General features: G+C 39.7%; 1 protein-coding gene and 1 long non-coding RNA gene across 9 annotated transcripts in view; one reads left to right on the plus strand and one right to left on the minus strand.

The window, feature by feature from the left end:
• The window catches only part of chl1a (cell adhesion molecule L1-like a), a 48,683-nt gene extending 44,067 nt beyond the window's left edge, over positions 1–4,616 (plus strand). For 6 of the 8 annotated variants that reach the window (XM_084916668.1, XM_084916674.1, XM_084916666.1 and 3 more), the window contains one exon: positions 3,783–4,616. In XM_084916668.1, coding sequence (XP_084772794.1) covers positions 3,783–3,996 — 214 coding nt within the window. In that variant the 3' untranslated portion in view covers positions 3,997–4,616. The remainder of the gene's footprint in view (positions 1–3,782) is intronic. The other 2 variants (XM_084916671.1, XM_084916672.1) reach the window with 1 other exon arrangement.
• An 11,326-nt stretch (positions 4,617–15,942) lies between these two features.
• LOC146363915 (uncharacterized) overlaps positions 15,943–25,583 on the minus strand; it is a 40,317-nt gene continuing 30,676 nt past the window's right edge. Inside the window, exons 3-4 of the long non-coding RNA XR_014798969.1 lie at positions 17,278–17,400; positions 15,943–16,882 (exon numbers count right to left, since the gene is read on the minus strand). This is a non-coding gene — a long non-coding RNA (uncharacterized LOC146363915). The remainder of the gene's footprint in view (positions 16,883–17,277; positions 17,401–25,583) is intronic.

A 25,583-nucleotide genomic window follows, 5' to 3' on the forward strand; every position in this document is an offset into this window, starting at 1 on the left:
AGTTACTTTGTGGCTCAGATTGCTTGATGTCGCAATTGTGATAAAAAGTGCCAATGGGAGTGAAAAGTGTTGCAGGAAATCTACTTAATGAACAGATGCAGTCGGTTCATTTCAGTAATGAAAACAAATAAGCAAGAGACGTGTAAATTAGCAGGTCAAAAATGAGCGGACCTGATGATAGAGCGAGAAATCGACTAAGAAAAAACGGCATCCATGCGTTTCCTGAGAAAGCTGTTCATTCTGGAGCAAGGGGAAACGCCTGTGGGGTCTCAGAGGCTGTGGCAGCTGTTCTCTTGGTAAATCCAATCGCTCAGTCGGAGTGTTTATCCAGACTAGGCGTCCCTGTTTTGTTTTTTGTGTTTTCGTGCATGCCGTGTGAAGCTGCAGCTATTTATTAAGTCAAATCAAGGAATCTTACTCTCAACCAGCTGTGGGAACAATCACTTTCTGTAAGATTACAGTTAAAATTACAAGGACGTATTCTAACATGCTCCAGGTCTGAGCATCTAGAGACATTTTTGATACTATCCATCCATTTATTTATTTTTAACCCAGTGCTGTCAAACTCAATTTACAACGTGCGCCACATATGGGACCCACTTATGATAAATGTGTAAATTTACAGAAAACTATGTTACTCCATTTCCACAGCTGGCCTGTAATTATAAAAATTATAAAATATAAAGTTTTCATTAATTCACAGAAAATTCATTATAAAAACGAGTAAAAATTCATTTTACTGTAATAGTAGGAAAACAGTTATTTCATTGTTTATCTGTTAGTGTTTGGTGTAAGGGAGCAGTCTTTGTCAGGAAAAACTGTAAAACTTAAAACTGTAAAAAATATACTTAAAAGTGCTAAATCTATGCACTCCTTCACATTTTCTAAAGCTCTTTAACGTGCTGGACTGGAGACTTTGGTGGGCCAATTCTGGCTCCCGGGCCTTATGCTTAACATCCCTGGTTCAACTGCTATCCAGTTCATGGGAGACTGGGGCCTTTCTTGGCCATCATAGGGCAAGAGACAAGGTACGCAGTGGACACGTCACCTCTATTACAGGGTCAGTATAAACAGTTGTAAAGGTACCTGGCACATATGCGTTTTTAAAATTTAATTTAATTTCGTTTTTTTTTTTCCTGGACAGCTGTTCTCCTCCTGATGCTCCACATGAAGTTCTGCTCTGTTAAATCAAAGTAGCAGTATTACTGACGACCACAAATATGTTGGGGCACAGCTCCAAATAATCACAGTGAAGGGGTAGAGGACAGAGCCAAAGCTTTGGCACAGCACTCACAGCTTTGGGCCATCCACCAGTCCTATTTATATGCTCATTCTCATAACTTCTTCCCCTGACTTTCCAAATAAATTAACACTCTTAGCAGCAACTATCACAGCCAAATCAGCTGCCAGATAAGAAATGGTGCAACGTGCATTAAACTGCTAGCCACAAACTTTAATAAATCGCATTTGTGTGATTCATTTAAACGCTCTCCTCCCCAGATTTTGCACTCTGAAAGAGAAATGCACACACAATGAGGCCAAGCAAGAAATAACTGTGTCCACACCCTCTGAGTGAGGCGACTGTATTATGCATTAATTGGCTCAATATAGGTTACATGTATTCATTTAGGGCTGCATGCTTTAAAAAAAAGAAAAAATGAAGTGGTGGCTACGATTCTGCATAGGTGCTGCAAGACTTCCAGGCATCCTTTTGGTAAAGTACTATTTTCTGCAAGGTTGATGAAATGGTACAGAAAGTCTCAAGAATGTGCCCAAGTTTTTTTTTTCTTTTTTTCCACATGTGAAGAAAGAACTGGCAAAAAAAAGGAGAATGCTGTGATATTGAATTTCTTTCTGACAAACTTTATTACGGAGCTCGCAGGGCAGGAGAAACCCTGGTGTTTGTTTGTGAGCCAGTGCAGATGCTTTGCTGCAACTATCTGTTTAGAATGCTTCTCATGGTTAGTTTCATGAGTCTGTTCTGACTACTGTCCCCCCAGAGTGCCCTTAGACTTACTATGATGTTGTTTTCCTGGCTTTAGTGCTGGATTCAGGGCTCTGTAGTGCCCTTTGAATCTCTAAAGGCAATAGACCACCCACCGGTATGCCACGTGTCTGGGGAGCTGACAAGTGGTAATTATGCTTCAGATGATTTCTCTTTGTAGACAGCCCTCTATTGCTTTGCCCCTCTGTCCACTGCAAGAACAGCAGGTGTCATGGCTGGAGCAGGCCGTTAGCCAAGCGTGTGATGCAATTTTTTCCTCAGCCGGTTTATGTGTTTCTTTTTCTTTTTTTCCCTTCCTAGCCTGGTGAAAGCTCTCATGTTCTCATACTGCTCATATTTTTATGTGCAATTTGGAAGAAGGCAGCAGATGCAGGGAAGTTATTTCTCCAGACACCTTGAAACTAGAATACAAACAACTTCAGCTTCACGATCGGGAAAAATACACCTTGCACCTGAAGTTTTGCTGCCCCCACTCTACCCAACCCGACCAAACCAAGTCAACATAGGTCAACAGGAAGACAAATTTAATTACCTTCTGCCCCCCCTCCCTTTTCCACCTGTAGCTTTTGGGTGAGCTGGGGCTCAAAAGCACTCAGCCCCATTTTATCATGGCATTCAAAGTCACTGTGGGCGGGCTGCAGCGGCGGTGGCATTCCACTGCTCTTAGATAACAGCCACTTATCTGCAGCGCTCTAGAGTCGTCAGAGAAAGAAGGTTTGATAAGAGCTGAAATGTGGACCTTATGTGGCTTGCATTGTAAACGGCCTCATGAAAACGGGCAGATAAGATTGGTTATTAAAAAATCCCTGCAAAGGAGAGCCGTTTTATAATCTCAGCTTGAACCGGGTCTCTGTGCTAAAATCCTGCTCAAAATGTTGAGCTTTTGTTTGACACAGGTGTCAACTGCAATATGCCTCAAATGGCGCTATCATGCATGTGCCACCTGAGCAACGCAGACGCTCTGTGTTATGAATACAAAGAGAGAGAGAGCGGGCGCGCGCGAGAGAGGGATAGAGGTGTTGCCAAACACTGATTGTTTAGGGAATTTGAAAAGAAAGACAGGGAGGAAAAATATCCTCAGTGCTTTGAGGTGACCCCCACATCTTGTAGCAAGACACCTGCAAGTTGGCCAGTCGCCCAGCCTTAAATTGGCATCTAATCTCTTCAGCCGGAGTGTGGGCCCATGGGAATACTACGAATGACAGGCTGTTTGTCTGGGATTGCATATGCCCCACCTCCACTCCTCTCTTCCTTCTCCCTTTCTCAGCCTTTACCCTCCACTCCGCCCTCCACCCCAATACACAAACACACACACACCTCCCTCTCGGCTTCTTTCTCACTGCTCTCTGGAAATTTCCATTGCTGGCTCTAAAGAGATTTGAAATTGCCTTCGGCCCTGAAGCCCTGGCAATTAGCAATTAGTGAAGTGATTGTAGCAACCCGTTCCTGCCTCCCTTGTGCTCCCTTTGCTGCTGTGCAGCCGCTGGATCCACCCCTGCCTACTGCCTCTAGTGATGTATTGAAACCATAAGAACTTGCTGGTATTTGGCAGTATTTGGCAGTCTATATGTGCTGATTATTCTCTGTTTGCTGGTGTTTGTGTGTGTAGCTTTTAATTTCGTGTGAAATACATAGTGTGCAGTGTGCTCGTGTCAAAGATGGCCTCTTAAGGCGACATGTTTTGCGCTCAAAACTGTTTGATGTGCTATACCACAAGTTTATTTTACCCACTGCACCGCTGACCTCAGCCATCCTTCTCTGTTCTTCTTAATGACAGCGACAGCGATGAAAAGCCACTGAAGGGCGGTAGCCTGTGTTCCCTGAAAGGAGATGATGCAACTGGGGACAGTGTCAGCAGATACACCCTAGGCGACTATGCAGACGGTGGAAGAGAGTTCAATGAGGACGGCTCATTTATTGGGGAGTACTCTGGACACAGGCATAGAGGCTCTGTTAGCGAGCCCAACGGACCCAGTCTTGTGAACGTATAAAAGCCGAGCTCCAGCTGAACTGACTTCTACTTGAGATCCTTTCAGGATACTTTTTCATTCAGATTCCCAACATTCAGTAAAGCTCAAACAGCCAAATAAGGGAACTGACTCAAGCAAAAAAGTTTAAAAGCGGGTAGAAGTTTTGCCCACAGCCTTTAATGGTAAGAAAAAAGGGGGGAAAGTGTGTTTTTGTACATCCTGTATGAAAAGTGATTAATGTAAGATTTTAAAGTTTGATAATTTTATTAATGATGAAGTGTTTTTAACCTTTCAGCCACAGTTTTACATCTACATTGTTCATTTTTTTTGTTTTTTACTGTAACAAAGGCATAAGATAAATCACTTTCCACAGAGTAAGTGTGCATTTAAACGTCAAAACATTTTTTTACACAGCAGATGAAACTAACACATACAGTAGATATGCTTATGTGTTTGCAGCATGTTTACATATTCATGCTGTATAGTTCAAGGCAGGGTGTCGTATTTATTGAAGACAGAATCACTCTTATGATTACAATACTGTTCTTTTACTGTACAGTTTGGTTGTTAATATGCAAATGTCAAAGTCAATCATTTGTAATTTTTTTATAATCAAAATGTTGATGTTCTTTTTGTGTCAAGATATCAAACGTGTGTTTTCTTGCTTTTATATATCAAACAGACAAATGTTTCAGCAGCATTTATTCGTTTTTAGAAAGACAGATGAGTTATCTTCTTGCATTTGCAGTGGAGCGCAATCATGAAGTTTAAAAAAAAAAGGTTTCACCCCAAGCCCTCAGCACTCACAAGTACAACAATTTGTCATAAACCTATTTGTAATTTTTTGGGACTTTTTCAGTTATGTGCCTTAAATATCCAGGATATAACAGGATGAATCACTCTACATCCTCGAAGAATTACCGGGAAGCAAGACTTTTTTTCCCCTGTCAAATTCTTAATGTCAGGTACATTCTCTTCTTTTTCCACTTGGTGCAATGACTCATCAGCATCAGTTCATTTTTGGCAACTTAGAAAAAATCCCGTTGAAGTTGAAGAGAGATGTCCTCTCATTGGACGAGGGATGGAAATACATCATGGAAACCCATTCTTTGTGAAATTTCGTTCACAAAGCAACACTGAAAAATGATACACTCACAGCTGAATTAAGCTCGACTTTATGAAAGGTCAAACACACTCTAAATCCCCACAATATTTTTCCCGTTATCTCTGCAGTACGTGCTGCAAATCGCCACATGCATAATGCGTGTTGCTAAAATATTCATTAGGAACATAACTCAAATAAAGTTGAAATTTGACCTATTCGATAAGCAGAACTAAGAAAACTGGGATACAGCAGTGCTAAAGGTTTCTTTGGTTAGATGCTCATTTTTAGGTGCAAGATTAACCTTTGAACCCTCTTAAGGTACAAAGACCATTTGAAAACTAAAGGAGATGCTTGTGGAAAGCATATCACTTTGTATTTCAGAGAAATACATACCTATACTTTAGGGCTGCCACAAACGATTATTTTGATAGTCGACTAGTCACCGATTATTTTTGCGATTAGTCGACTAATCAGATCATGCATCCATTGAACGTAAAACATACAGCTTATTGCACCAGCATGCATCTGCTCTTATATAACTATCATTAGCTTACAGCTTTAAGTGTTTAAAGTATGTGCTAACTAAAAATAAAGACATGATAGTTTATTAAATTTTAATGAAGTTTGCAGATTGTTTCGGTGGAGTTTAATAAACTCAGCCGTCTGCTCCTTGCTATCTAAAATATAACAGGACACCGGAGTATATTCTCGAGCATTTCACACTTCTGATAATCAGTTGTCTGCTTGACGTTTATTCAGCTGTGTAAAAACTATAACTTTAATCTCAGCCGAAACCGATTTACTCAGGAACAAATAAAATACTGAAAAATGCCAAACAATAACATTTTTAAGTTATCTAAGTGACTTATATATCATGTTTAACCTGAGTAGCGAAAGACGGCGGCGGGTTTGAAAACGCTCTAGTGAGCCTTGCCCCCGGCTAGCTAACGAGCTAGTGGGTAACAGACGTCTCTGAAAACGTCGGAGTGCTTTTGAAAATATGTGGTGTCTTGATAAACTGAGCAGATATTTGAGGTTTACACAGTTACATTCTCGTCTGAAAATATGTTAAACGTTTATTTTGTGGCCCAGAAAGAATAATAAGAGTAACATTAAAACTAACTAGCTGCCGCCATTGTTGGAAACTGAGCAGGGCCGCGCTATGAATTCTGGGACACAGTTTCTTCTTCTTCGGCGTTTAACGGCAGCTGGCATCCTTGTACATGCAGTGCTGCCATCTTCTGTTTCAGTACGTTATTACACTCTTAAATCCTACTAATTCCTGCGTCTTTTGGGATCTTACAAAGCTTCAAACGACGTGTCGACTATTAAATCAGTCGTCGACGATTTTGATAGTCGACGTAATCGTGACTAGTCGACTAATCATGGCAGCCCTACTATACATATAGAACTGCAACTATTTAAAATATATTAAAGACAAACATTTGCACACGTACTAAAGAACATGAGAAAAGAACAGTGGATAATAAAGAGAGCGTTAGACTTAAAAACAACACAAGATGTGGTAGAAAGTTTAGTTGTGAAATATAGTCAAGTTTTTAGTCAATCTCTTTCCCATTACTGTACCAGGTCCCAAGGCTCCAATTATCTGAACCAAAGCGATACTTGCACTTCCCTTCAAGTTCTGAGGGGAAAATGTTGCACCTTTGATGAGGCAGAAATTCCAACTAACGAAGACGGGAGATGATCGACTAATCTGTCATTTGGTGGGAGCCTCTTTAAATCACTCAGCCCAGCTACCCCTCTGCTTCACTCTGTTATTTTTGAGCTGTTCAAAAGAAGAAGAAAAAAAACAGCCAACAGCTTTCTTCTGTATTTACCATATTTGTTTGTTTCAAAATCAAAAAATAAGTAACTAAAAAAAATCAACAGCTTCAAATGTGAGTTTAAAATTCATAAGACAGCGAGATGGGTAGTAGTTACACATTTTTGTAAGTCACAAACTGAGCATTTAGTAAACTTTTCTATTATTATTATTTTGGAGCAGTGTTCCACTTGGCTTGTTACATATCTCTGAAATACACCCGATGCCCTTATCTTTCCTTTTGAATGCACAGGTTCCATGCAGCTATATAGCCTGTCCACAGCCTTGTGATTTTAAACAGGCATTCATGTTGTAATCAAACCAGACTTGGGATAGTGGAGTTGAAAAGCACTCTATGCTCATGGCAAGATAAAGGTCATTTAAAGAGATAATCCCAGTATTGTCAGGGATTACACCCTCATCCGTTTTAAAATTGCTTTCTCAGTGAAACGTTAAAGCCTCTAAACAACAACAGAAGATTATTCTAGTCAAAGCTCTTCCGAGTGTCACACAGCCAGCTTTTTTTCCTTTTTTTGGGCTTTACTAAATCTATTTTGAGGACCTAGAAGTGACCCTTGCAAATAAAGTTATAATAGCTCTGTTTTGGAACGATTAGAGGTCAGGCCGTTAGTATCGTTCAAATCCTCGTTCAAAGGACTGCCAGTACTTGCTGTAAAGCATTTTGCTGTTGTTATCACTGGAGAGTGCAGCACACTCACACACAAACTTATAGATCACCCTTTCAGTCGATTTGACTGGAGTTGATATTTAGGCCAAGTGCCTTGGAAACTGCCTGGTGGGAGGAAATTGATAGTATGCTCATGCATGCTGCGTGTTTTTGTCTCGGCATGGTACCAACTTTAAACCGACTGACGCTGCAAGGACAGGATGCTGTGCGAAAACAAGTCGTTTTCTCGGGGTGCCACATATTGCAGTTATGCTACAAAAACCAAGTGAAAAAGAATGATCTCATCAATATTGAACGCTGTGTGGTTCACGGAAAGGGCAGTAGTGACAGTTGTTTCTGAAGATGCGCTTAAGGAAGGCCTTTTTTGTTTTGAAGGAATGCACTTAAAGCTTTTTCCATGGGATCAATATCAGGAGTTAACTCAGCATTAGATCCAGTCGGGCCTATTTAAAGCAACACATAAAAGTTTGCATGTTCAATCTGTGAGAGGTTTGCTTGAGAAAATGGTTAAAAGTAAAGAAAGGTGGGCGAGCGTTGAAGGTTCCTTGGCAACATTACTTTCACTCAAGCATTTTTCAGCAACAGTGCAGGGGGAGAAAAGTAGTTAAGATAGACAGCTCATGACAAATGACAGTGTAATATTTTCTGTAATGGCCTTCCCCAGGTCGGAATTTTTTTAAGGAGGATGTGGGATGCTTACTGCTTTACCAAAATCCAATGCAAACTAACAGGAGACAAAAAGAACAGCTGTGGAGCAAGTCATTGTTTCGACACGCTTTCAAGAAACTAATGGGAATAGTTGAAGATGCATTTTGTCTGTCTCTCTCTCAGTCTTTCATTAAGTTTCCTAACACATACCATCTATTGATTTCACTTTTGAAAGAACGAAAATAAATCAAATCTAAATGCATCGATATCTCAAACAAGATCTGTCACAGTCGCACCCAGAACTCTTGTCTAATTTAGCTTTTCCTCCCCTGCCTCTCATTCTTTTGTCATCTCAACATGGTGCAAGACTCACCTGGCAAAATTTAATTTGTCTCACCAGAATTCAAATAGAATGGGATGATTCTGCATACAGAGAATCCATTTAGAGGGCTATTATTTCCCCAGTAAACTGCTTTAGATGCAAGCCCAGACACTCTCAAATGCCAGCCAGCAATTGACTAGATGGTTGTGTGTGGTTTTGTGTGTGTGTGTGTGTGTGTGTGTGTGTGTGTGAGAGAGAGAGAGAGAGAGAGAGGATGAGAAGAGCAGGAGGAAGCAGAGACACTCAGCCTTGGCACAAACTAATGAGACATGCATTAGTAATATGATTACAAAGTCAGTGACCAGGGGGGCGCTTTGGCAGAGACATCTGCACGGGTCATAGTGGACATTGAGATATTCATTTGCGGTGCGTCTGCATCACTGTGAGCGACAGCGAAGTGGCAGTGGGTGGAGATGCAGAAAATGATGCTCACACTGGCTGTCGTTTAGATAATGACAACACATTAAAAAACAACAGAGCATGACGAAGTGGAATTTGAAATTAAAGAACACGGCCTCGGTCATTTTAGGTCAACATGTCCTGAGTTTGATCCAGAGAAGGATTTCATCTTGATTACAGCTGGAGTATTAGATAAGAGACTTCTAAGTCCTGTGTGGATGGAGAATAATTCTCACCTTTCTTGCTTAGCTCAGGGCTGTCAAGGCAACAACTTGGCATCAAAGACAATCCGTACACAATAGCCTGCTGGAACCATGTGACACAGCCACGTCACATGGTTTAAGCATTTGTTGTCCAGCTAAGCCAAGCCGTTAACTAGCACAGGTAAAACAAACATGTCTTTTTTAAAATTTGTTCTTGTTTGAATGTTGATATTTTTGGTGTTATATTTAGGACGCCAGCAGCTTGTTAATAATCATTCAGTTCGCTTGGAGAGCGTCCCTCTTTTCTTTGCTTTGCAGGCAGTAATCACACTCTGGTATTATACAAGCAACACTGCAAAAAGACAAATTGAGTCTGAAGCCTTGCCCTTACATTCATTTTTTTTTAAATTAATGCTAAAAAAAGGCCTGTGGCAGCGAGAGAAAAACTGAGTGGATGCAGCGAGTGCATCTGTTGCACTTTACAAAGCAGTTAAATGAGTTATTTCCATTTGCTGACATTTGTTAATAAGAAAGTGATGAGCAGTTGTGGATATGAAGCGAAAGCCAGAGATACTTCACTTTTTATTTTTCCAAAGCAATCCTTTCTTTTTTTTTTTCTGAGAATTTGCTCCCGCGGTGTATTTGTTGTGGAACACCACTCCTGAATTATTCATGATGCCTTCATTAAAACACTTCTATTTGCATAACACACTGGGGCCGCATAAGATGCATTAGGGCTTTTGATCCTGTTGTACGTGTCAAGTAATTTAACTGGACCACTAACATGGAAGTCTTTAAATGTCAAAAAAGAAAAGGAAAAAGAAAAAAGCAATCTCATAATAAACGTTACTGGGCTTAAAGTTTGAACGATGAGATGTAAGTGGGTCAGTGAAGATCCCTGTGGTGTAATAACCATGATAAAGAAGTGATGAGTTGTGGGGACATTACTGTCTCACTAGAGGAGCTGTAGCATTTATTTTTCTTAACTATTTTGATGGAGGCAGTGACTGTTGTCTGGCAAATGTGTTTTTCCAGATGTGTTGCCAATGACTGTGCAAATTTTCCTCAATCCCATGTCGACCTGACCTGACTGCCACCTACCCATCACATTTTAAGTCTGCTGCTTGCATTTGGTCTCTGGTTGCGACAATAAATCTAATGAGCACAGACTGAATTGTGGAAAGATGCACGAAAGACAGGTGTAAGTACTTTTCTTTGAGCCCAAAACACAGTTACAGATGAACTTCATTAATACTGTGTCTAACAGGGGAAATGTTTCTGTGGGTGCATTAGGTTCGCCTTGCTAATTTAAAGTAATGTCACATATTGTACTTGAAAACAAGCTTTAGCAACAGTGCTAAAACAACTTGCTGATGGTGGAGGAAAATTAAAAGAAAATCCTGAATAAATGAGTGAAGAAACAATAATTGCAGGTTCTGCCACACAGGTGCACGCCACGGTACAATTAAGCAGTTAACATCAAATCACGCTCTGTGGCAGGAATTAAATTGTGGCAAGGGGGAAAAGCTCTTTAGTGACTTTGGAAGAGGATACATTGTTGTGGCACAGATGGCAGGAGCTTCAGCCACAAACACCGCTCAGCTGGCTTGTATTTCAGCATGAACAGTGATTAAAGTGACATGCTGAGCATACTGTCAGCAAGAACATTTGTTAACGTTTACTTCAACATAATGACAATAGCTCATATAGAGTATTTTTCCAAAAGTGCACAGATATGAATTTGAGTGATATCCCATTCTTAATCCACAGGATCTAAGAGGATGTCAGCGAACCCTTTGCAGCTATAACAGTTTTAATTTCAGTTTCTTTTGGGGAGGCTTTCTACAAGGGTTAGGGATTTGTTCATGGGAATTTTTTACTATTCTTCCAGAAGGGCATTTATGAGATCAGAGACTGATGCTGGAAAAGGATGCCTGACTTATTCTTCCCACATCCCACAGGTGTTCTATTGAGTTGAGGTGAGGACTCTGTGTAGACCAGTCAAGTTCTTCCACACCAAACTCGCTCATTCATGTCTTTTTGGACTTGGCTTTGTGCGTGTTTTGTCACTACAAAGAACTCGTCTCCACTGCTCTAGAGTCGAGTGACCACTGCATCCGACACTTAGCATTGTGCTTGGTGTTGTAAGGCTTGGATGCATCTGCTTGACCATGGGAACCCATTCCATGAAGATCTCTACTCACTGTTCGTAGGCTAATCTGAGGGCCACATGAAGTTTGGAGGTCCTGTAGTGACTGACTCTGCAGCAAGTTGGTGACCTCTGCACATTATGAGCCTCTGCTGAGCTGCTTTCATTTCAGTTGCTTCAACTTTGTTATAATAACACTAACAGTTGATTGAGGAATATTTCAACGCGACTGATAGCAAGTGATTGGAACATCTGGATGGATGAATTAATACTTTTGGCGATATGGAGTATATAATATATGAGTCAAGCTTCACCCTGTTCTTGACAAGTGGGTGCGTGGATTTGTAACGTACACCAACAGCATAGCAAATGAATACTTGATTTCTTTAGTGATGGGAGCTGCAAGCTCGGTAATTTGCTAGCATGTTTAAGTCCACTTTCTTCCAGGAAGCGAAAGGTCACTAATCAGCACTAATCAAGTTGTTATGGTGCTCTGTGAGGAAACATTTTTATCCTTGCGAAGGTGGTGAGTTCCAGGCATATGAAAATGATGTGAATCACATGCTATGATCTTCACAATTACACTTTCAATCCAACACTTTTATAATCACTATTATGAATAAAATGCCAAATGAGAGATTATCTTTAGAAATAGTGGATTTTATCCCTTACAGAGAGACTTGTATAGTAAATGCCAAAGAACACTGTAGTTCTTCTGGTATATCATGGTGACCTAAAACCTTACTGCACTGCTTTATGTTACATTCTCCTTTAATTTGTCCTTAGTACATAGCGTGCTAACAATGGCTGTTCCTTCTGCTCAGACCTAAATTTATTTTCCATGTTTTCAAAATAGTGAGATACTTCCATATAGGCAAATCTGAAGAGTCATAGAAGTTAAATAAAATATGCATGCATACACCCAGTGAAAGCCGACTTCTGCACAATGGCCCCATTCATTGTTATTGCTCCTTTCAAACACACACTGATAATGAGCTTTTGTGCTCTGCCTGAAGTAACAAAAATAATTAACACATCACTGTGCTGCCCCAAAAATCAGGACAGACATACGAACAAATTCACACATAATAATAAATAAGGTTTTCATTAAGTAAAATATTTAGAACCATATACTTCCATCTAAGATCTGATCTAATAGGAAAACAACATCTAAAAGGCCCAATGCTCAAATTAATAAAAAACATTATCTTGTTTTTTTTTTTTTTTTAATAGCTGATACTGTGTTCATATTAGTTATTTCTAATCTGCTGAGTTTGAGCTTTTTGTGTGTGGGTAGCAGATGTAGGGCGAGAGGTGGGGTACACGCTGGACAGTTACCAGTCCGTTGCAAAGCTAACACAGAGAGACAGAGAACTATTCAATTGTGGATTCGACCCCAGGAGGATGAGGAAACAGTCCTAACCACTATGGTACCCATGCAGGCATGTTACATGTGTATTAATGTTACATCCCAGGGGTAATGCCCAATGCCCAATACATGTGTGATTTCCATTTCACCCTCCCAGTTGTGCTGCTCTTTAATATCGCAATTCACTGTGAAACTGAGAAAGATCACAATGAATGAAAATGGCAAATAAAACTGGTGCAAAAGGCATCATTTGGCCAGACATAATCACACAATTGACTCCTACATCCTGCTGGAACACGAACAGAAAAGGCTGCATATTCGGTTCCTTCAATTCCCTTCAACACAGGCTGATTACTGATTACTACTTGATCCTTTTGCATGCTATGTTTACCACTGAGAATTCAACCGCATGCCCCGTACACACACAGTCACATACTTGTGCAATGAGCACAGATGGGTACTATGTGTTTACTGGGTTTTCTATTCTTTTTAATGTGTTTTTCATTATTACAACATTTATTATAATGATGTGATCTCCCTTGAAGGCACCTTTCAAACACTTCTAGGATACAAGCTCAGTGGTACTAGATGTTATTGCTTTGACAAACTTGCGCCTTCTCTTTACCTTGCTTCTTGCGGATAATTTGTAATGTTTTGGATGTAACAGAGCTTGAAATGACAGCAGCATGCATCTTCAGAATGGGAATTAGAGCAAACCATCCAGAAAAAGATTTATTGTTTAGCAAAACACTTTGTGATGTGGAGGACATAAGCCAGGTGTCAGTATGCTCTGGTATACTTACAGATCATGTATTTGATACTGATAATATTTTATGGTAATCACTGATAGATTGTGGGAACATAAAGGGAAACACTAGGCAGAAGAATGGCATTTTGGTGAACTGAAAAAGACTAGAGGAAGGTACACAGCCTGAATACTCATCTGGGAGAGAAGGGTAATCAGGAACAGGTGAACTCAATCAGACATTAATGAGGGCTGGAAAAAGAACAAAAGGAGGAAAGGAAAACACAAGCCACACAAAAAAAGACTCTTCAGGAAGTAATGGATAGATATGGAGCACAGAGCCATACCCAGACAACAGAGGAAGGCACAGAAATCACCATCATTATATGTCAGCTAATCCAACTTCCCTAGCTCTCCATATTTTGCTGCTATTTCATTTTTTCTTCCTTGTTTACTTGCAAAGTTACAGAAGATTTGTATTTTTGGTTTTGGGGTTTTTTTTTTTTTGTTTGTTTTTTTTTTTAGAAATTATTCAGTAAAAACACTATATATTATCTTTAAGTGGAAGCTAGGTTGCTAATTTCCTGCTAACATCTAATTCCACTAAACCTCATAAATCCTCTTTTTCATGGATACTGATCATTTTAATGGAGCTGGTAGAATTTAAAACATTTTTAACAATCAGTGGTCCCTCAGCGTTTGGTTCATTTTAGAAACCGAAGCAGTGTTTGGAACCAAAAATGGCTAACAAGAGGATTACAAAACCCCTCAAACTGTGACAGAATCCCACATTTGTTTTGGAGACAACAGAAATAAACCTGACTTTTTGACATTCACTCCATACACATACAAGCGTACACATTCAATGACATATTCATGGCTCATCCTCCGATGTTCACATAGCGTGAACTTGGTGAAATCGGCCTCCATGTCAAACTTTACCTGCGCTGTTGGATTTGACATCTCTACAGCCTATGATAAGAAGTTTGACTTGTCGGCACTCATAATACCTAAGTTCTTATAACGTTTTACACTCCAGTGGTTGCAAGCTCCCCTAAGGAGCTGCATCCTCTTCATCTTTCAGTCTAAATCACCTCATTTCATTTGCCTCCATTATACTCCATCACGCCTTATATCTCCTGTATGTCTTCAGAGAAACCTAATTTGCCCTACACTGTCTCAGCGACATGCAGTAAGACACAACAGGGGCGCCTCTTCCTCAATTAGTGGTCAGTCATCCTCCTCTGGAATCCATCAAGCCTTGCCTACCTCATTTATCTGCACTTCACTCTTCTTCTTAACTCCATATTTTCTGCCTGAGAGAAATCTCTCCTGACATGCACGATTACTAGAAAGCCTCTCACTGTGCTTTCCCATCATACTTATTCAGCTGTGATGGAGCCTAATTTGCCTCTATAGAAGGCGGAGTGTGAAATTCACTCTTTTCTATATGTCGTTTGCTGTATTTGGATGGATCTTTGCTCGTTGGGACAGCAATTTTCAGCCAGTCAGTCATTTTTTTTCCTCCTCTATATTTGTTCCCGCAAAGGAAAAAAGTAAAATGTGTATAAACATCTAATGATCACGCTGTTTTGGTGACTCCACATTGATAACAGCACGCAAAGTAATGATAGGAAGCCAACAGACCTTATCAAGGGAGTGAAGCTTAAAAGGGAACGAAGGGTCATGAGCTGTTCATAGACTATTATTGATCTCATTGCCCTGTGAGCTCTTCTCGCCCCAGTAAAGAGCCCCACTCTCACATCTACGTGGTGTAATCATTAATTTGTTATGATTCCTGCAAAGAGGCAGCATGTTCAGACATGGATCAAAGCTCCACGGGAAGGCACTTGCTTGACATTTATGTGGCTAATAACACCTCAACGGGGCCACGCATTCAAAAAAGTTACTTCACCGTACCTCGACACCTTTTTAAAGTTACAGTATATTAATGCTACTTTTGTCCTTAGAGACCAATTTTCGCCTTCCACTGCAGTCTGAGAGAAAAAGAGCTTCTATGGTGACACTGATCTCAGGCACCACACACAGAGAATGAAAGTATATATTTATATAGAAGTATTTTTATTTTATTGTGTAAGCATCCTCTATACTGGATTTATTGTCCATCTGGTGTATTTGTTATAGAAGCCCTTCTTCAGAGTTTTTACTTTAAGCTTCTTTCACAGAGAAACTTATAAGGAATAGGTTTTATATCTCTTATCAAAGACTGAATAAGTAGTAGCCCTGAAGCACAACTACACTGTAGCATCCTATTACATGTAATGAATTACCAGCTGCCTCACATAAGCGTTATTCCAGAATACCTGGTGGGCTTTGAGGGTTTGTGGTTTGGCTTTTTTCCAGTATCCTGAAGATGGTAATGAACAAGATGAATGAAGATGGTAAATCTTATTGTCACTTCTATTATCTTTTATTGAAGGACCATGTGTTTCTGTCTCCCCAGACAGTAGGTAGCTCAGTGGTATATAAAGTTTTTGGAAGGCATCCATGACACAGTGGGGAGTGTAATCAGAAAACAACACAGCAGATCGTAAAATCACAATTCTATCAGGGAGAAACTTGATGTCGTGCTCTCTTGTGTTCTGCAGAGTAAAGGGAAAACTTTTCAGTGGATTCAGCACCTGTAGTACTATATCTGTATTGGGATATATGGGAGTGGTTGTGTCTGGAAGAACATACGGCATAAAATGTTTCCTAAATTAAACGTGGGTACAGGTTAACAGACGAGAGCCGGCAGGAGTCTTTGTGGAGGTGCAGGTATGTTCTGTAGGAAGGAGGAATTAAAGTCAGACGTAGAAAGACAGAATACATGTGAATGAGAGGGAGGGAGGTGGACTCAATTCAATTTGCTTCAGTTTTATTTATATGGCACCAAATTGCAATAACTTGGTGAAGGAATAGTGGGACGGACAAACTCCCTTTTAAAAGGGAAACAGAAATTAATAGTAACAAATGATTAAATGCAAAGTGGTGTATAAACACAGGGAGAGTGAAAAAAATGGACGCCTTCGAAAGAAGAGATAGTGTGCGAAAGAGATGAAGTAGAGGGTGGAGGCAGGGTGGAGTGGATGAAGACAAGTGCAAAGGGCGATTTGTGTCTGAAGGATACTCTTGCAGCAAGAGTGAAAGGGAAGGTTTACAAGATAGAAGTGAGACCTGATGTGATGTATGGTTTGGACATGTGCAGAGGAGGGATACTGGACATGCTGGACAAAGAATACTGAAGATGGAGCTACTAGACAGGGGGAAAATAGGACCATCGCAGACCATCGCTTTTGGATGTTGTGAAGGAGGACATGTAGAGGACTGTTGTGGCAGAAGAAGATGCTAGAGATAGGCTGAGATGGGGGCAGCTGATCCACTGTGGCGACTCCTAAAGGCCAAAAGAAGAAGAAGACGAAGTATTACATGTGTTGTCAACAGGTAGGTAGGTTTGTAAATCTCCAGCATTGTTACTGAGAAAAATGCAATTTTAAAAATCTGATGTAATAGTTGAAAGGCTTAAATCAAAAGACTTCTTTATTGTTTTTGGTAATTGTATCAGAAACGACAGTACATAAATAAGTTTCTTTTATTAGCAACTTGAAATGTCTAAGCACAGTCAAAGTCATAGTTAAAATGATCCCTTAGCAGTACCGGTGGTTTGTGGTAGCTACAACAGAAGGCAATTCTGGAGGCAGAAAACAATCCCTGCAAGCAGTTGATTTGTCAGAATACAACAGAAGAACTAGTACTGTATCGGTTTACAAGACAACCGAACAAACTCACAGTATTAGTAAAGAAGTCGATCAATAATTGCTGCGCAGTGCAAGCCGATTTCCACACAACAGCAGAGCACAGTGAAGGGGGTTGGTTATTTTGCTGAGGAGTTCCAATCCTTCATGCAGTTTCCTACAATTATTATTAAAACATTTATTAAAGATAAATAAAAAGATTCTGAAAATGGTTGCAATTTTTTTCTTTTCAGTTTGGTCAAATACCTTTCACTGCTAATCTCCCCCAAACAAACAAAAAAACCCACTGCTTCTGCAGTGAATGCTTCACAATAAAAGCCACCCCATGTTTTACCACACAGTCCTTTTAATTTCAGGCATTTCAAGAGGAAGCTTACTGTGCATTTAAAAAAAAAGTGCAAAATACATGTTATTGAAATGTTTTTGACACAAACAAATAAAAACAAGGTCAAACATCATGAAAATCATTTATATTTTATGGGAATTAGTTGGATTTGAGCTATTTTTCAAGCTATATCATCATCATCAGTTGGTCTTTTTAAATAAACTGCGGAGCTTCCATGTTCACTTGAACTGGTCGTGAGCTGCCCACAGTCATAAATAATGGCTTTGTTTATGGACTTCATCCTGCTGAGGGTTGTAGAAAACCGTGGACACAAGTAATGTGTAGTAAACCAAGCAATGAGGATGGTTCAACACAGAGAATCACCAAAGCAGAGGTATGTATGTATTCCGAGTGTTATTTCAGGCTTTTCCACAGGCATTATTTCCAAAGCTCGTATCCTTGGGTTGGTGGAGTGTGCAATTTTCACTTGCAGTGCGACTGCAGACAGAGGGACTCATTTTTTTCTCTCCCAAGGATGACAAAGCAGAATATCCTATCGGAGTCTTTCCTGTGACATCCCGCTTTTTAGACAGAGGGAATTATGGGCCGTGATCAATAGGAGAGAGAGAGGGTGCGGTGATACAACTGAGGCGGCTATCGCAACAACTGTAATTTTGAGCATGCATTATTCAGCAGCTCTGTAAGATCTGTGAAGCTTCAAGATTATTTACCCTTTGAAAAACATTGGCAGGGCAATTGCAGGTATGTCCTAGAGAGCACTGAGGTAATATCTCAGCATTTGTGAAGAAATACAAGTTTTTGTGTATATGAGCCTGTACTATATACAGTTTATGGAAGGTTTTTTCATCATCATTAATTCTGACTGCTGACCATGAATAATATTCATAATGTCAAAAAGATGGCGGGATTAGTGAGATGCCACACATCAATGCCTCACTTGTCTAATTTTTATTTCAATAAGACAGCAGTTAGTATTTTGGTATTGTATATGCTTGTGGGCTATTTTTACAGTGGTGTGGAGGTCTGGGCCTTTACATTCATTATGGTAATTATCCATGGCAGCCAGCGATGACTCCTGCATGCTGTGTGTGTCCACTGAGCTGGCGTCACAGGAAGGGCATGGCCCACACACTGTCTACTGAGTTATCTGCATGTGAGTGTATTTGTGTCTGCGTGCCTGCTACAGGCATTTTCTACAAATATAACTCAGGCTCGTTGTCCTTCTATTTCTAAGCCTTCCTCTTGTTCTCTTTACTCTTTTTGCCTCTTTCTGTATGGGAGAGCTGAGCGTGATGCTAGGGCTCTGTAGCTGTAAGCGTAAACATCTCTCCATCTACACATGAAGACAAACAGAGGGGCATTATCAGGCAGAGGGATAGACCCAGCATTCAATCTTCGACTATATATAACCTCGCACCACCTCCTCATTGACATTCATGAGGTGAAATAGCAGCTTGGAAAAGAACCGCCACTCTGTTTGCAGTCTTATTCCTCTCATTTGTTTAATCAAACATCACTGCACAGAATTTATCACATCCTTGTCACTCACGTTGTCACGCTTCATAGCTTGTTCACTCTGGAAAATTTGAACTGTACCTGTTGATGTCTTTGAATGCTTTTTAAAAAGGGACCACTTTGATATGATGATTTGTGTTCTTGCTAAGAGTTGTTAGATGGATGTCACGCTCATGTCTGCATGCTAAATATCAGGCTATTCATGGTTTTTGACATGAAGTTACGTCCTTTTAGGAGCACCAACTTAGTGGGCAATACAAGGTTTTCTTACTCTGTCTGCCAGTTAGCTTTGTAAGGTCTGTCTCGCCCAAATGCAATATGAATTCAGCACGTTGCATGAACGACTAGCCACTCTGTTTGTTCACAGCTGCTGTCAAAATTAGAGTATGTCGCTGCATGCAAATACACTACTTCAAAACCTAACCTAGCACTGGTGTGTGGGCCAGATTGCAATGATCCCTTTAATTGCAGAGTAACTCAGACTGACAGTGATGGGTCAGTGGTTGGAAGCAAGTTTTGATTAGCGGTGTGGAGTGTAATATGCTACAATATGTTACAACAATAGATTACTTTTCAGTAATGCAGCACTGTAACAGATAATTGTACTAAATTTAGCAATCAGATTACCGTTATTACGTCAGTAATTATATAGTATACAGTAATTATGTCATTGCTTGTGTTACACAGGTTATCCATTTATCTGCAGGATTGGGCATTACCTTGTTGCTGTGACAGTGAAGTGCAAGCCAAATCCAAGACAGAAACAACTGCATTACACTGCAAATACAGGATCAGCTATTTGCATCTGCACAGACAGGATGCTAAAACAAACCTGACCAAGAATCCAGAGTGATGTTAAAGGTGAGTGCATGCCAACCCCAGCTCAGCATGATGTTCAACAAAGGCAACGATGAGCAGTATCTGTACTTGTTTGTACAATTAAAGTGGTAATTGATATGAAGTGTTACAGAGTAACATGAAAGTAGTGTAATAAATTATTTTGCAATGTGTTTTAAGTTTTGTATTATAATAATAAGGCAACAAGCAATACGTAATACACAACTTTTTAAAGTAAAGACCCCAACACTGCTGATTATGTAGGCTATTACTATTGTAACAACTACCCTCGAATGCTGACTACAGTGGTGCTGAGTATCTGTAGTTAGTGCCTAAAATGTTGTCTTTGCTCATGTGTATTTTATTCTTCCTCCTTTTGGAGGTGATGAAAAATATTTGTGGTTGTTTGTTTCCTTTCTATTGTATGTCTCTGCAGCAGTGTGGCTTTAAAGCAACATAATAAACTGAGTGCAGCAGGTTAGCATAGCTAGTCACAATAGCTGGCTAATTCTTAAGGCCTTTACACACAGGACACATAAAATTTAATTTATTTATTTGGGACAGTGGATGTTAATGAACATACATGTAAAAAAAGAAGTTACATGAATGTAAACATACCAGATTATAGCCAAAGGCTAATTTCCATCTGTTGTCCAGAAAACATATTAAAAATGGACATAATAATTCATAAAAAAGTTCATAATTCATACATAATAAGAACTCCATCACCAAACTCACACATACATTCTATTCCCAAGTAAAACATTAAAACTATACAACTTATACATGATCACACACTTGATTTGTCCATAACAAATTTTTAACCTGTATCTTAAACAATTTGAATGTAGAGCATTCTCTAATGGATTGAGGAAGACTGTTCCACCAGTGGCCACCCTGGATAGAGAGGACGTTCTGCCCAAATGCTGTCCGTCTGTGGGGTATAAACAAGTCTCAGCGGGTTGTGGCTCGAGTGGTCCTTTCTAAGCTTTCTTTAAGCCTAATGAACTCCTTTAGTGGTGGTGGAGCAAGGGAGTGTAAAACTTTATATACTAAGCACACTCTTTTAAGTTTCACTAAATTATTGAAGTTCAATAATTTATGTTTTTTTTTAAACACATGACAGTGGTGATAGGAAGTAAATTTTCTGTCAAGTAATTTTAAACTTCTTTTATAAATATTTTCAATAATTTTAAGTGTTGTTGGACAAGCAAGTGACCAAGACGTCAAACAATAATCTATATCAGCGGTCCCCAACCTTTTTTGCGCCACGGACCGGTTTATGCCCGACAATATTTTCACGGACCGGCCTTTAAGGTGTCGCGGATAAAAACAACAAAATAAAACTAGTACCGGTACCGAAAAAAAGAAAATTTATTCATAACACACGTGAAAAGACCAAGGAAAACCGAGTAAACGATAAAAACGATAACAAAATAACGCTGAAAACTGATAAAAACTCTGAAAACTATACATTTCACACCTGAGCCTCAACTCTCGCGGTACCAAACGACTCACGGACCGGTACCGGTCCGAGGCCCGGGGGTTGGGGACCGCTGATCTATATGAGAAATAATCATTGAGTAAAAATAAGTTTTTGCAACATTAATATTTAAGTTACTACGTATATGATTAAAATTTCGATTATTAAATTTAAGTACCTGGGACACTTTATTTATGTGACACTTTATTTATTTATGTGAATATTTTGTGAATTTTGTGTATTATTTTCCAGACTCATTTATTATTAATGCAGCCATTTACACCGACCATGTAATTTTGCCTGATATATTTTTTGGCAAGCCGAGCTTGATACTAATTGAAATAGTGGGTTACATCTTGCTAAATTCAGCTGTGTAAATCAATAAAGAGCAGTAAATGTCATGATCCCTGTGCCCCGCTGGTCGACCCTCTATTGGGCAATATGTTTGTGGTTTGTTTGCTCTCTCTCGCTCTCTCTCTTGCCGGGGCGACGCTCATTGCGGGCTCCCGCTGCTGGCCCACACACCTGCTCATCACCGCACCGGCCGCTGATCCCAGCTGATTACTGCACTAATTAGATGGCGAGTCTGCACTAGTCTTCGCTGGATCGTTGAGCTATCATCGTTTTTGGAACCGGATTCTGAGAGGAGTGACTGAGGAGGAACTTTAGTGCAGAAAGTGTGGAGCACCCTTCCCCCTAACCCTGTTTCCCACGGACCCTGGCGACCCGGACCCGTTTCCCCTGCACGTTGTATATAGCCACTTGGTGATTGTGTTCACTGTGAATAAACGCACTGTTCTTCGCTTAAAGGAATACCCTGGCCTGCGCCTGAGTCTCTTTCGGAAACCATATCAGAAAACCTCAGAGCAGCAGTAGGAGCAGGTCAGCTGATCACAGCCTGTACTGTTGAAGTGTGGAGGCACAGTAAAAAGAAAGAGAAAAGTTTTTTACTAATATTATTTTATTATTATATTAATTTAGCCTCAGGTTGGATTAGCTTTGGATAAAGCTAGCTGGCAGAAATGCCCTTCAGAGAGCAACTTTTTACTTTCTTACTTTGAATAAATTTCAGAGCCTATACTTTTTCCTCTTTTACTTGAATAAATAAGTTGAATCAGCACTTCTACTTTAACTAGAGTATTTTTTAACACAAGTATTTCTACTTGTGTACTTTTGCCATCTCCTCTAATAACATGATAGCTTTCTTTGTGCAACTCCATGATCAAAAATTAAGTATCTGTAGAAATATTAGCTCTAGTGATCACTAAAAGAAGCCAAAAGCAGAAGGGCCAACTGTCCAGCAAGTTAAAGTGGCAATAAAATACTTTCACTGTGGTGCCGTGGATGTTCCCAGTCGCTGTCAGCCTTCACACAGTTTATATTTGAGCAGCACAAACAGACAAGCAGCTTCTCTGGAGGAACATCTGCAGAGTCGGGTCTCTGTGTGTTTGTTAGTTGGAGATGACACTTTTGGGCGAAAGTGTGTAAAATAGTGTGCACTCACAAACCAGGCAACATAACAGAAGTCACACAACTGATATCTGATTCATTAAAGGGTCAATTTTATGTAGATTAGTTTTATTTTTGTACTATTTACACTCCTGTCTGGTTTTACACTTGTTTTTTTTAATAGTTAAGCCAGTTACTCTCAAACCAGTTATCATGGTTCCCTCATAAACACTCAAAATAAATTTTGTCAAGCTCCTCTTCACTGCCAAAAATCAGAGGCAAGAGAAGTGCAGGATGTGTCCCAACCTGTGAGTGCAGAAGAAAATATAGTCCATATACAAAAACATTTCAGAAAATATATACCTGCTGCATAATTGAATATTTTTATGTCACATTAACTGTGATGTGTTGCAAGTTGAGAAAACAAAGCCAACACTCACAGCCACAAAGTGAGACATCTGGCAAATCCATCTGAGTTAAAAAGTTAGACTGATACTTCCTTTTTGACACTCACACATTTAAAATTCAGCAATCCTTCCCATTGACTGAACCTTTATGTTTTATTTTATCGGACAAAAAAGTAATATTTTCGGCACAAAAAAAAAAAATCAAACGTGTGTTGCTATGGAAACTGTGCCTATCAGTGTGTGTGACTGAAAGTCTGTCTCACAGGCATAATGGCTCAAACATCATTCTGGAGTCCCATCTTATCACACTGCTCGCTTGTTAAAAGTTTCAGCTACTTTTGTGCCTCATCTCCATTCTTCTTCTCGCTACCAATCAGCGTTCCTGATTTCTTTCTAGCCCGAGTGCAAATTCTACAGACACGCACACGTTTTGCAACGGCGTATGTTATTTAACACGTTCCCCAGGTCGTGTAATTCACGCTCTTGCTTTGTTATCTTTGATAGAAATTTATTACATTTCCTGTGCTGACTGATGCGCCATTACCTGGCTTCATTCTTCTTTTCCTTTAACTACAGCAGTAATGTTGACATTTCAAAAATATCAACATCTCACTTAATTATGGAGTGGGAAAATCTTAGCGAAAACAGCGCTAAACCTCACCAAAGAAACACTGTCTGAAATCATTACATTGGATTTTAACATTTTGTTCATGCTTTTCCTTTTTCATTAATGGATGAGCCAAGCTTTTCTTTGCATCAGCCACAGGAGAACTATTGGCTATATGCCCGTATCAATCAATTTTCACTGGGCTTATGAATGTTTAGCGGAACCTAACATTGTGCGAACACAATGTCTGACCTCAAGACCCAAGAAAGCCACTGCATATTATTGTTATTAACCTCAGTTTACCCCAGAGGAGCTCGGGTATCCTCGGAGCTATTGTGTTTCGGGCTAACTCCTGCTCGAAACACAATCGCTCCAATGACGAGCTGTGAAATTTGCTACCTGTGAATCCTTGGTCATGAAAAATTAATAGGCAACTTGAATATTGACCTAGGTAGTGGCTAGGTTTGGAACATCATACTATACGTAAAGATGTATTTCATACACCCTTTTCACAAAAATAGAATTGTCTCATAGATACGTTTGTTTTTTTGGGGGGGTTGAATACATTGTATTCATTCTGAGCATCCCCATAATAATTAATTAAAAAGTGTGTGTTCTTGAGTTTTGAAAACAGACGAAACTGGTGTAAAGACATGAGCAAAGCTCTTTTGCACTGTCTGCTTTTGAATCTAAGTCACTTTGTTCATTTGATTTTTCTGAGAAGCAAGGTCAGAATTGCTGCTAGAGATTTCTGTCTCCTCTATTTATGCGTTTGTATTTCTGTCAGGTCTTTGAGAGAGGATGACTAACGACAAAGAAGGATTGACAAGCCACAGCCTCAAGCTGTGAGAAAGATATGATTTATCCCTGTTATTAACCTGTGCCATTTCCCTCCACACTTATTCAAATTCATGACTCAATCTATCTCTTTTCCCCCGCCATTTTTTCATCTATGTGCTTTTGCATTTTCCCCGTGTTGATCTATATTCCAGGATAGAGATTTGCTGTTTATACACAGGCGCCGTTTCGATTGCATCCGCTAGTGTGGAAAAGGAATGAATATGAATCCTACATGACAATGTTTTTGATTAAAAGCAACACGAGGCACGTGCTCGGGAAAAAGCTGCATGCAAAAATAAAACCTGGATATGCAAGGCTACACCAGTCGGTATATCACTTCTGAAATCCCACAAATCATACACCACACAAACACTGAATTTGCTCAAACAAAACGGTTTGCTTTAAATTGAATTTCACATCTTTACAGAAGCGATTCTCAGAAAAAGCACCACTGTTTTGACAGGTAGACAGCAGGTCAAGATTTATTGTAGCTTTTGCTGAAATGCATCAATACCTCTAACTGTCTGTCACTCCCTCTGTTGTTTTTCACACTATATTTCCCTTTACTCTAAGTGATAAACTATCTGTATGCCAAGGCAAAACACTGCAAGTTTATTTGTACCGCATCTTTCAAACACAAAAGCACAAAGGCAAGTTAAACTGCGTTACCGAGTAGAAGGGATCCAGAACAACAAACATGTTCTACTCAATTCTCTGTGGAAAAATAAATCGAAGTAGTACAGAATAAAATGTAATGAAAACAAGATGTAATATAAAGGTGCATGAAATGAAAAAGAAAAAGTTACAATTAAAAAACTTGATTTGCAATTTTACATCACTAAAAAGTGTGTGTGTA

This window comes from Perissodus microlepis, chromosome 20 (assembly GCF_051167445.1).
Source record: "Perissodus microlepis isolate ML-2025 ecotype Zambia chromosome 20, ASM5116744v1, whole genome shotgun sequence".
Classification (NCBI taxonomy): domain Eukaryota; kingdom Metazoa; phylum Chordata; class Actinopteri; order Cichliformes; family Cichlidae; genus Perissodus; species Perissodus microlepis.